General features: G+C 39.2%; 1 protein-coding gene across 2 annotated transcripts; it reads left to right on the top strand.

The window, feature by feature from the left end:
• The first annotated feature begins 545 nt into the window (after window positions 1-545).
• LOC148015406 (ATP synthase small subunit 6, mitochondrial-like) lies at window positions 546-12,207 on the top strand. 2 transcript variants are annotated; one of them, XM_087664958.1, is made up of 4 exons: window positions 546-701; window positions 11,501-11,630; window positions 11,718-11,763; window positions 11,881-12,207. In XM_087664958.1, the coding sequence occupies exons 2-4, from the start codon at window positions 11,513-11,515 to the stop codon at window positions 11,882-11,884; spliced, it is 168 nt and encodes a 55-aa protein (XP_087521084.1). In that variant the 5' UTR covers window positions 546-701; window positions 11,501-11,512; the 3' UTR covers window positions 11,885-12,207. The 2 variants fall into 2 exon arrangements, with proteins under 2 accessions (XP_087521084.1, XP_087521085.1); XM_087664959.1 differs by having other exon boundaries at window positions 587-781.
• The last annotated feature ends 879 nt before the right edge of the window (window positions 12,208-13,086 follow it).

Raw genomic sequence — 13,086 nt, 5'->3', positions numbered from 1 at the left:
TTTTGTACCTCTAATGCTCCTCCTTGATAAGAATGTTTTCAACTAGTTATACGGCAAATGTTTTTCGTGCATTACACCACACCTTCTTATAGTGTATCTAACTTAGCGTAGGGTAAAGGTGCTAGCAATAGGTTGCCCCCAAGAAGAAGATCACACCCATGTGCCTATGTAGGATCACTTCCAATCTATTGGAATTCCAGTTTCGTGGAGCTACAACCAATGGTTGAGCACTTTGCTTGTTGCTCATCGGTAGATTTGGGTGATCTTCTTCTCCCCATAGTGCGATCCCTTGCTAGCACATAAGGATTGGGCATCAACAATGAAAATCCTAGAGGAAGAATGACCTACGTTGAATTGCTTCTTTGCATCGAAGCAAAAAATCAACTCGAAAAGCAATAAATGTTGCAAAATATAGGTTTCAAAGCGTTTGCCTTCACTAACCTAACACTGGCTCATCTACCCCATATCCGGAAGTCTTTTTTAATAGATTATGCTGAATTAAAATAATGAAAAATGCAACCTTACACTTATTTGACACCCCCAAAGACGTTGAAAGTGGTATTTGACATTGGCCTGCTGTCTACCCTCATACCTTAAGATCATTAACGGCAGCAATACGTATTTCGCACAGCGCTACGGTGGGATCGTGCCCAGCTTCTCTGCCGCAGTTCTTTCTTCTTTGGTTTTGCAGCACTCGCCAAGTAAGCGTATGCGTGAGCCCTGTCCATCCTTTTATGGCGTCCTGCTTTCAACCCTACAATTCGCTTGTTAGTCCCTTTTTGTAAGTGCATTATAGTTCTTTGTGCTTCAAACCTGTAAACCCTAGAAATTTTGGCCAATGGTCGGCTGCTTCAATGCTTCAATTTTGTAAACTCTAGGTATTTGGAAGCCTAAACAGCAGACGCAATTCTTCAATCTTGTAAACTCTAGATATGTCGTAGTCTAAACAGCAGACACAAAGCCCGAAGTTTCCATGTTCAGTCAAATATCGGGGAGAAATTCCACAGCTATTCTCCAAGTCATTGGTTGTCTTGAAGGTTATTGTGATTTTCAATTTATCTGCGACGGTCTGATGAAGACCTAGATCTTGAGCTGTCAAGCAAAACTTTGGCCTTCTACAAAGCTAGGGCTTTCGAGGCTGTTCCATCTGATGCCAGCCAAATTGGGTTAATTGAGATGCGGTCATAGACAGGACCATTGAACGCAAGGATGAAGTACAAGACCATTGATGTTACGTGAACAAAAATGGGTCCATCCAGAGGTATTGATAGACAGGAATCAGACACAAGGCCAACCAGTGAACTCTTATGATTAGCCACAAGTTGGAAAGGCACAATCGCAAACTAATAAGAAGAAACGCATCAGTCAGCTTTCACCAGCTTAACTAGCAAGGAGGAGTTGAAAGCCACTCCAATAGAAAAGCACAGAAGATAAACTGAAATGCTTGAAGGCAAGAAGGCAAGCTTAGAGAATCCGCAAAAGTAGCTGACATCTATAAGGAAGAGTCAAAGGTACTCCACCGAATAATTGAAGCTAGCATATAGGAGGACAAAACATATTTCAATTTGATGAATATTCCTCCTTTGCCCTGTACCTTGTTAGGCTACAAAAGAGCTTGTTTTGGCTCTTCTATGGCCCTGGAAAAGCAAAACTCAAAAGTTCTCATGGGGTTTTCATACTATCCAACTCTATTCAAGGGGGAGGGAAGCTTATCGTATCATCCCAATTGTATTATTCGCATTGCCATTGTGCCCTAGTTGCTCATCATCATCACTCAATCTCATTGCCCATTCCAGCCTTTCTTTGGCTTGTTTAAGCAACCTTGACACATACATGAATCTACACAATAGACTCCCACTACAAAGTAGTCACAATACGACTTCAAACATTTTAACTTCTTGCCACGTAGGGATTCTCTTTTGAGCAGTAATAGAGTTGCTGTACTTTCTATCCTCACTTTGCTTTTTTCTCAAGGCTATATTGGAGGGAGTTTTGGAGGGTGGAAAGTCATGACAAGTGATTTTGGAATTCTTTGAAAATAGACACCAGACACATCGCAATTTTCTATTGTATGGCAGCCCATTCTTTGGAAAATATGACATCTATTAGTGAAGATTGTTTTGTGAACTTTGGAAAGATGAAGTCTTCTGAAACTCTAGGAAGATGGACTCTACTATCAAGGTATACAATATCTAGGTTGTATCTAGTAGGTTTTCAGGTTTTGTCTCTAGGATATCAAGTTTCTTATAAATGGTGACCTCATTGTTTGTGTTGATGGTATCACAAGACTTTGGGCAAAGAATTCATAGCGATTTACCATAGATGCAAAGATGTGCTAGCACGAAAGCACACAGGCCAATGGAAGCTTGTGGTGCTGCATACAACCATCAAGACTCCAGGGATCTCTGCAAGAATGGCTTGCTTGGTTTCTGTTAGACTTTGTAATTGGAGACAAGTTTGTTTTCTGCGTTGCATAAGTCGACCTCTTGAAGAGAACCAAGGGTGGTTGTTTGAGCGTCCACTGCTTGGTTCATAAGCAAGTTGGGACAACTTTGGTTCCATGAAGTTTCTAGAAGATTCCATACCCCCAACATGCATATGAACCAAGGGTTGTCCTTGCTTGAGCGTCTGCTACAGGAATGATCTTGATTTCCCTTGCTTTGCAGAAAACCTATATTTAGTAGAAAATTCTCTATGGGATGAGAGATTGTTACTTCAGGCCGCTAGACTTGCACTAGAACATCAATGTCAAATGTTTAATGTTGCTTGCAAACTTTGCTTATCTCGGCTTGCATAGCCTTGATGTAGGCTTTCTCAGAAAATAACCTACCTTCTGATAGTGTTTTGAACTTCAAGGCCACTCATCTTGCATTTGGCTTGTGAGCACAAAGAATGGAACTAGAGCCTAGCCAGACCCTCATGCGACAAAATTTCTACATCATGTGACTTTCAACAGAAAATGTACGAACTAGTAAGGTTGTTTCCTATATCTAAAAATCTTCATAAACTTTGTTTGCTTTCATTTCACTCCCATGATATAGTCAAAGAGGAGATGGCCAATGAACTTCATTGTTGCTTCTTTATCCTTTTCCTCCTTGTGCTATTGTGCTATTGCTGCAGATCTTATTGATGTTCAATACAATAGAGGGAGAAGGGACAGTAGCCATTGGTTATCAATGTGTTATAGATGAAGTCCAATTGTAAAGAAGCTAAGTAGATGATGATTTTGAAGCTGTATATGAAGGAAAACATGGAGAATTAGTGGAGATTGTGTTGAACTGCTGTCTTGAATCCTGAGTTGTATGCTAGAATAATAGTGCTTAGTCTTTTCTATATGATGCCAAGATGAACCTCCTAAAGTCCTTGGTAGATGAGAGAGAAAGATCTTGAAGAAGTATAGACTTGCAAGCCTAGGTCTACTATGGAAGCTTGAAAGAGAGCTTGGAAAGGGGAAAGTGAAGGCCCATCTTCAAAAGTAGCACTAACTTAAGTCTCTCTCTTTTTATAAAAATTACTATTAAAAATGCCTAAAACTAAGTGAGGACATGCTAAAATGACTTGGTTGTTACCAAATTTGTCCCAATCTCCAATGGACTCCTTTAGATATGGAGTTTTCCAATTGTAGATGTTTCGCAAGTCACTACTAGCGAAAATCCATGTCCTGTATCCGTAGTACTTTTTTAAGACAGGGTTTTTTGAATTAAAATTGATGTTGGATATGAAGAAAAGGAAAGAAAAATGGATCAAAGACCTATGCTTTGATACCAATTTCTAAGAAGGGACTTGAGAGAGAGAGAGAGAGAGGAGAAGATTACAGAAGAGAGGAGAGTGCAGAGAAGAGAGATTGGGCACGAAGAGAGAACAACAGGAAAGAAAGAGAGAGCTGGTTGGTAGCTATGAAAGGATAGGTGAGAAGCTTGAGAAGGTGAAAAGACAAGTTGTATTATTCAAAATGATGATTTGTACAAGTTTGCTTTACACCTTTTATACTTAGGTCAATGTGATACTTAAGTATTATTCAAATATTTCTCTCCTCTACAACACCAAAAGCATTGGAGAACAAAAGAGGGACAAGCTGGGCCGAATCAACCCTTTTCCTATAAGCTTAATAACCCTACTTATTATCTCCTATTGCTAGGCTGCAATCACCCTATAAAGTGGCTTATTAGGAGGGCTATTGCTTGGGATCAAATCTATTGAATGATTATTATACCTTTCTGTGGAAAAAATCAGAGTTGCAGCATTGGAATGTGTGCACAAGAGGGAGAAAGATGCTCAAAGTACAAGAACAAATTCTTGTTTATTAAGTTGCTCAAGGCACAACTTGGGTATACTCGATCTCAAGTTTGATAGTGAACCATAGGCTGTTTATATAGCCTCTGCCAAGCTAGGGTTAGGGTTTCCCCTGCCCCTAAGGCTATTCACACCCATTTGCCCTCATACACCTTTGCTTACAGTGGGTTCCTATGCCTATCTTCTAACACTTTCAAGTGGTAGCTGTCCTAAAAGTGATTGAGAAAAGCACTCGGCATACATTTTCAGAAATGACATGTGATCTTTATCTATCTTTGTGACATTCCCTATCATCTACATCTTTATCCTTAACAAGAACCAAGTACATGGAAATATGATTTTTCATTACTTTTGAAACAACAGAGCTAGATACAACAAGGATTGATTTCCCTTTACATAAAGGATGTGGGTCTTGCCCTTATGCTATAGAGCACAGTAATTGCAAAACGGGTTTCGTTGGTATTGAAATGGAAAACATGTCAAATGCCTCACATGTTTTATTGAGACATGAAATGCCCTTAGTCATGAAATGCCCTTAGTGAAACGGTTGACTAAAACATGATTTTTAAATTGGGAAAAAATATATTTTCTTGTTTTTTTGAGGTTTTTGGATACTTTGTATATAGAATACACATCATTTGTTGATGTGAAAGGATTCACATGGTATAAATGTGTAAGCTATAATTCATTGTTTATATAGGAAACCATCCCATATGTATTATTTAGCCATTTCACTTGGTGTTTTGCTTGGGACTTGCCCAAAGGTGAAACGTTTTGGGGTGAAGGGGTGAAACATTTCACAGTTACCTTGTTGTAGAGTAATCACTTTGTCATGGAATTCAATACTTACATGCATGCTATAGCACCAAGGCATACCAAGCAATACATCACAATGCTTAAGTGGTGCAACGAAAAATTCTTTGTTGTCCACATAAGTTTGAATGTGTAAGTGAAGTTTTCCAATAAACAATGTGATAGGCTGTGCATGGCCCTTGCATATCATTCCAATCCCCCTCCCATGGGTCCCATCTCATCCTCTCTCATGCGTAGATGGGCTGCCATGTCAATGGAGATCAAATTTGCTCTTGCTCTATTATCAAGGAATATCAATGTATATTTGTGCTTGAATTTTCCCCATGCTTTACAAAGCTCAATAGCATCATCATTGGGTTGATAATTGACGAGATCATGCATCAAACCAATTGATAGCTTGGGCCTCTTAACCCTTGTATATTCTTTATTTTCAGCCCTATGTTGAGTATCACATTTCCAAGGTCTACCTTACTGTTTTTTGTGGTTTGGGCCTCTTATCCCTTGTATGCTCTTTATTTTCAGCCTTATCTACTTGCTATTTATTAGGATAGCTCCTTGCCTTATGCCCCTCTTGTTCTCAATTCAAGTACTGATTTGCAGCCATGCATTCCCTATACTGAGCACCACTTTTCCAAGGTCTACCTTGTTGTTTTTGCTTCTTTTCAGCTTTATTTTTAGATCTACCCCGTTTGAAAAGTTCTTATTTTTCTTTTCATTAGTGACTTGGAAACCAAAATCTTTCCCATGTAGTAAAGCATCAATTGTACTAGTGGTTTCTATGAGCCTTGACATGCTAGATACGGTGGATTTCATGCAAAAATCCTCGATTCCTTTTGGCATCCCACAAATCTACTTCTTAACTTGCTCATGAAGGATAATTGGACAGTAAGAAGTCATGGGCAGCAAGGCATCCCAAAACTTCTTGTTATACTTCTACAAATTCTTGCATTGAGTTGCATCTAGCTTATTCCAAGTTGTCATAAAATCCACCTCAAAATTTGAAGTAAACATTTGCTTAAATTGTACCCATGTTGAGGGTTATTTACCTTGCATTAAAAGTGTGGACAACAAAATCTTCAATGCATTTTGCTTCAAGAAACTAGTTGCCTTTTGAACTTTAGAGGATTTGGTGAAGTTGCCTCATGAGTAGGCTGCATCAAATAGGTGAATGAAAGTCAAAGCTTTCAGTCTATCTTGTGCACCATCGAAGTCCTCAAACTGCACCCCTTTTCCACCCTCATCATAGTCCTTTGCTGGCTCCTTTGGAGTCAAGTGCAAAAAGGGTGCACTTGTTGCATTTGCATCGTAGCTAGCACCATAAGAAGCATTTGCATGACCAACATTCATCCTTGAGCCACATTAGCACTAGGGAGTGTAGATGTATTATCATACATAGCACTTTCTACCCCAGGCATTATGCAAATACTAGTATATATGGTGTTGTGGATATCACTAGCCATACGTGGATACATTATTTGCGTTCTATGCATTGGTTATTGTATACCGTAAGGAGTTTTGTCATACATTCTTGTATGTGGTCCTCGACCCACCATAGCATGAAATATAGTACCACCACCAAAGTATCCTAGTTGCCTTGTACCTGCATGCATGCCTTGCTGTCCAAAATTCATTGGATTGGCAATGTCAAGATGGCCTTGGATTTGGATGTTGTGCTTTGCTGGCGCTAATTGCTTTTGCTCATTTGCAACATTGGGAGCATCTTCGGGTAGCTTAGGCTTTTCCTTGGGTATGTCGTGTTGTCCTAAAGCTCTAGAAGATGACTTCCTCTTCTTGGCCTCGTTCTTCTTCTTGGAAGAACTCAAAAATCAAGTGAATTGAGGATTCTTTTTTAATTCAGCAAAGATGTTAGCTGTTGCTGTTATTTGATTCATGAATTGATCATCAAATTCTTCATTCTATTTCTAGTCTTTAGCATCATTTTGCAATTGAGGATCCTTTTCCAATTTAACAAAGATATTTTTTGGTGTCCTCATTCAATTTTGAATTGACTCTCTCTCTTGCTAGTCATTAATGTCATTGTGCATGGAATGCCCTACATTTTGGTCTACACCTATATTTTCAGATTGCTGTCCATGCTATGTGTCTTGTCCAACATAAACATATTTTAAACTAAGGGGCATCATCATTGCTTGATCCCATCTCACGATTTGAAGACATCCTTGTTGTAATTGCTTACTGGAATACAATTTCAACACTAGAGCAAAGCTTTTGACTTCCATCAGGTTTCTTGGGCCTACCAATTCAAAGAGTTTGATACCATTCTAGCAATGCAACCATGAAACTAGCCTTTATTTAGGAAAAGAGTGGTAATGACTTGATTTAACACTAATTCCAGGAAGCAAATAAATTCACATAAACTGAATTGCAAATGTTACCATGTAATCTTGGACATTCGACACCCAATTGGTTTCAAAATTTGGTGTCCTTTGTAGCATTTCTTTAACTTGTATTGCAAATGGATGGAGTATACTAAGATTCTTCAACGTCTTTCGTTAATCCAAATATCTCTTGCTCATACAAATGACAAGCAAGCTTTCAAACCAAATTGCCCCTTGGTTTGCTTAAGGAATTGGCCTTCATTAGGATCCTTTAGCGATAAATTTAGCCTCAAATTCAATGTAGGTTGGCTGTCCTCTTGAATGTCGTAAAATTCTTCAATTTTAGTAGTTGATATCCAAGCCCTAGGTTGCAAACCTGAGCACACTTCTCGATGTGGTTGTCTAAGCCTAACCCTTCTGTAAATTAGGGTTCACAACTAAGATGTTTCAAATTCTCCACCTCAAATGGCCGGAACTGTTGGGATTTATTGAGGGAAGATGACAAATGACTGGAGAATGAGAGAGAATGCTGAGGAGAGAGAAAATTCAGACTTTGCATGGAGAGAGGTTGGAACTGTTGGGATTTGTCGAGTGAAGATGACAAATGGTTGGAGAATGAGAGAGAAGGCTGAGGAGAGAGAAAATTCAGACTTTGCATGGAGAGAGGTTGAAATCTGCTGTTGCCCTATTCAAATATACCTTGTAGCTATTGCCCACAACGAGGGACCCCAAGAAATATTGTTGCCTCTTGTTGGATGCTATCGCTTGCTTATGTGTAGGGCCTTCCCTAGCTATTACTTCTTGTTTGGGTTGCAATGGTTGATCAAAATTACCTCCTATTGGTAGTTTCACTTTGTGTCTAGGGTAGTAGGGGCAACAATTGTGTTTAATGACTATTTAAATGCCTAGGGAGCTTGGATCATCGATCAAAGGGCATTAATGTGTAGCCCATGAGATGGCCTACAAGAAGCTTTGGCTAGGAAGGAAAATATATGTTGTATCGCGCTACAATTTTCCCATTGAGATTGCAGATGATTCCTCAATTGTAGTAGCTAAATTGAGATATTGGGGAAAGCCCTTCCTAATAAAGTATTTTCCAATTAAAGGAGATAGGATGTGAAGAGGAGCTTGATTCTATTGATTCGAATCACACTCATGTTGGCGGATAGATGTTGTCATTGGCATGTTATTATTGTGAAGTGGATGTTCAAGGTGATCTTTTAGTTAATGGTGGCAAAAGGATATATGTATTAGGAAGGGCAGAGACATCAACTACATTGAGGCATTTGCTCCTATGACCTACTTGGCAACCATCAAAAATTGGTCTTGGTTCATGTGTCCCATTGTCCATGGCCTATGTATCATGCACATTAAGAGTGCCCACTTGAATGGCAAGATTTGGAAGTAGCAGCTTGAGGAATTCATCATACTAGAGCATAAGCAACATGTTGAAAGTTGTGTATGGCTTGAAGAAAGCCCCTAAGCATGGTAACAAATTGACTATTCTTTCACTGTGATCCATCAGCTGTAGTTGGATGTAAAAGAAGTACATTTGTTTTCAGTCGACTCTCTTCTTTGATTCATCATAAATAATTTTTTGTCATAGATTCATGTGGTGCTAAGTGGTTGATGCCATACGTTAGTTGTGTAACAACTTTAAGATGACATACTTAGATCAGCCTCACGATTTACTTGCCATGCAGATCTTGCAAAATGGGTATGGGATCTTTCTCTCCCAATGGAAGTATTCTCTCGAGATCGTTTATTGTTATTGCGTGATTAAGTGCATCGCTATTTCTACTCATGCTGATCCAAACAACACATTTATGCTTGATGATGGCTTAGAGCTGATGCTACACAATACAAGCAATTGATTGGGTCTAGAATCTATCTTTTTCGTAGCCAACACAAAGTTGACACTTTCTTTTGCGTTGCATCTTTATCCTTAAGCATTCATACCATACATGCCATACTTCGGAGGGTTATTGATACTTAATTTGGGGCAACATTGACCTAGGAGATCACACGGAGTACCTAGATTGAGCTGGCAACATTAATCTAGCAGATCACATGGAGGTTATTTTTTCAACCTTGGCTCAAGACTTGTCTGTTAGTCTAGCTAGGAGTATATGCTTGTGGGTTTTTTGGCAGGGGCACACTTGTTGTGACCCTACTTTGGAGCTCTTGTGAAACGTCCCCCTAGGATCTAACTTGCACACGAGACATGACACAAGCCTTATCCACAAATAAAAGGGTCTGGACATCAAACTCATCCCTTTGCCATAGAGCCAAGCAAGCTCATCTTCGAGCTTGGAAGCTAGCAGCACTTAGGGTCATGACCACATCCCAAGGGTTGGCATCCCATGCCATCAGCCTACACTATCTTGGTGTACAGTTGCATTGGCCAATGGGCCAAGAGTCCAAAAGTGGTAATCACACAATGATCTGCACAATAGGGCCTTGAGTACTATAAATAGGACTCGGTTGTGGCTTGCCCTAACTTCAAAGTTCCCTTAGTGCCTTTGCACTAAGTCACTTCGTGACCATTGTGACCAATGTTGCTAGGCCAATTGGGATGTCTAAGGATGTAACATCTTGTATGTTCACAGCTTGTTTGGGAGTTAGCGCATGCATAGCATGCATAGGAGCAGTTCACTGTCTAATTTGATGGTTAGGATCATAGCACCTCACAACAGCGTTTTGGACCCCTATTTCGGAAATGTTGTTTTGGGAACAACTTTTTTTTTGGGTCGGATTTTTTGTTTTTGTTTTTGTTTTTGTTGTTTTTTTTTGGGGGGGGGGGGGGGGGGGGCGGGGGGGTTGTGTGCAGATTTGTTTAGAGGGGAGAGGCCTTAGACTTTACCCACCTGTGTTTCAGCTTTTGGCTGACAGACAATGTGTTTTAGTTCTCAGATTTCAATTCTAGCCGTCCAATTACACTTTTATTGCATGTGTTTGTGTGCATATTTCTCTTCAGTAAAACCATCTATAGTGAGAGGATGGAAGCGGTCACACACAGATTTGCATAACTAAGACGGTATTACTAACTCTCAAACTCTTGCTAACAACCTCTAGCTATTAAATATTGACATGAAGGCTTGAAACCCTCAACTTTTCACATTTTGTTTGTTATAAGAGGTGGAGAGAAGACAAAGACAAGTTCATCTGACATGAAGGCTTGGAGTTTTGTGTAAAATTTAAGTAAGTACTAAGTAGTGTTATGTGCATTGATATATTAGAGTACCTATGTATGGATTTAATGCTAAAATCTGAAACTCCTGCCCCCCCATTTCCAAAACTTCCGAAACTCCGGTTTTTACCGTTTCTGTTTTCCCTGTTTCTGAAACTCCCCCGTGCTATGGTTAGGATGGTAGTGCTTTAGTCAGGAACTTGTTTCCTGTTGGAGGAACAAGCACGTGGGTATTGTCATCGTCTTATTTGCAAGTACATCAAGCTGGTGACATTGGAGTAGTCCTTACTCTTATGTTTTACAAACACATTACCAATGAGCATCATGATTGATCTACTGTACAGAGTTGGTAGTGGACCACCATGTTGTCTTTCTTTATCTTGAGACCAGGTGTTGTTCTTTCCCCACATTTTTTCACTTGTGCGGCCCCTCAGCTCACTGCGGTTCTTGTTCTCAGATATGTTGCTGAGAGGGTGTGTTGAGAGATTTTTTTGAACTCCATAAATGGGCACTTCTTGTCTAGAATGTTTCTTGCCTTATGGGTCCCCTGTATTGTTGTCCAAACCCTTATTCTGGGCTGACCAGCTGGCTGACTATTATTTGCATTCCTAAGCTGGCCAGCTGTTGAGACAAGTGGGTGAACAAAGTGCACAAAAAACATGAATTTTCCCAGACAGAAAAATGTGCAATGAGAATGAGAATGAATGAATAGGTACAGGTATCTATCTCTACAGGAGCAAGGTATGAAATGTAAGAAAGCACACGCAGGTATTCCAAAGTCAGGAATTCACACATACCAAGCAGCACTAGCTAAAGATGGTTGCTGCTAACACGATCACAGCTATAGTTATTGTTTTTTATGCAGGTTACAATAATCATGGCCGTGGAGTCTTTTGGTAGAGTGGCTCTGAAGGAGGCACGCCGCAATTGGCCCTTTGTGGCTGGCTTTGGAGTGACATTTGCACTGGTTTTGAAGCTTTCTTTATCTTTGACACGTAAGACCTTTTCTGTTGGAACACATTTGAGCTCAGTCTACATGTACTGAACAATCATATTTGATATTTTATTTAACATTTTGACAGCGGAACAGGCAGAGAAGTCTCCTTTTGTGAAGGCTCACCAGCACAGGTTTGCATATCATTAACTCTGTTTGAGCATTCATATTAATTTGATTTTTGATGCATGCAAAAAAAGTGTTTTTGTTTTGAAAAAAGCTAAATCTTTGGGTGTTGGAATGCTGTATAGATGAAGACCAAGTTTTGGACCTAAAAAATGGATCGGATGGTTATGGGTTAAGTAGTCCCATTGAGACTACTCGATTTAACTTCAATAAGTTACTGTACTCTCATGTCAGTGAAGAAGTTCTTGGAACCATTTTGTTGAGATAACATTGAATATTTTTTGTTTTTCCCTTTTTCAACATAATCATTTATCCCAGCATCCACAGTTGCAATGTGCGAACCAGTTTGATCATGTTTACCTCCCTTTCTACTGTGATATTTTTGGTCAGATACCTTGGCATCTTTTCATAAAGTATCTGCAACTACAATCAAACCCAGTGGACTTCCAAAATCATGCCATCAAAGGTTCATTAGAGTTTTCTTCCCCACTTTACTTTCCTTTTGGTTGCTCGCAAAAATTGGGTAACTGCTATCTAGCTTTAATAATAAAGTGCAGAACAATACCCATCGGCCTTGTCTGTCACACTTGCCTTGCAAAGCTTAGCTTACTTAAGTTTTTCCCTTATTGATTGCTCAGACTTAGAAGGGGGCCTTGCTTGTGAACAGTCATCTGGTTCATATGCTGCCAAGCTCTTCATTACCTGCAAAATACTATAAAAAAACCACTTGGCTGAAAAAAGTATAAAAAGTTAGTCATTCAAAGTGACCTTGTTAAAGTAATAGGTTGAAATATAGAGGATTGTGAACAATTGATGTTTAATATGCTAGTTGACTCTATTTGGCAAGGTAGAGGAATACATATTGTGGGGTTTTTTAAATTGCTATTGTAGGTTGACATGTATTCGTTGAAATTTCAAGGAGATAGCATATACCTTTTGTTGTTTATGTGCCTTATTTAGAGATTATTGAAAAGAGGTTGGAGATGCAATAGTAAAATTTACAAGGCATTTAATGAAAATTTCTTTCGTACTCTAAAGCATAAATCATATCGTCTTATGACTCTCGGGAAGCATGGTTGCAATATCACTCTTAGTTTTAGTCTAGAAATTGTTGGATTTTGAAATACAGATGTATCTTTCACATTTTTGTTGAGTGCTAGTTGGTAAATGTATTATGAGAGTATATATTTTTGAAAATTTACTTAACATGTGGATTACTTTTCAATCATATGATTAAGTAAATATTACACATGTGAGATGCAAACGGTGTTAAAATAAATTTACGAGCTCGAGATTCGAAAAAATCACGAGATATTAAAGATAAAAGTTAC

Source organism: Lygodium microphyllum, chromosome 24, assembly GCF_053477565.2.
Source record: "Lygodium microphyllum isolate KBCC chromosome 24, Lygodium_microphyllum_v1.1.10, whole genome shotgun sequence".
Lineage (NCBI taxonomy): Eukaryota > Viridiplantae > Streptophyta > Polypodiopsida > Schizaeales > Lygodiaceae > Lygodium > Lygodium microphyllum.
This window is presented reverse-complemented; position numbering and strand designations above follow the sequence as displayed.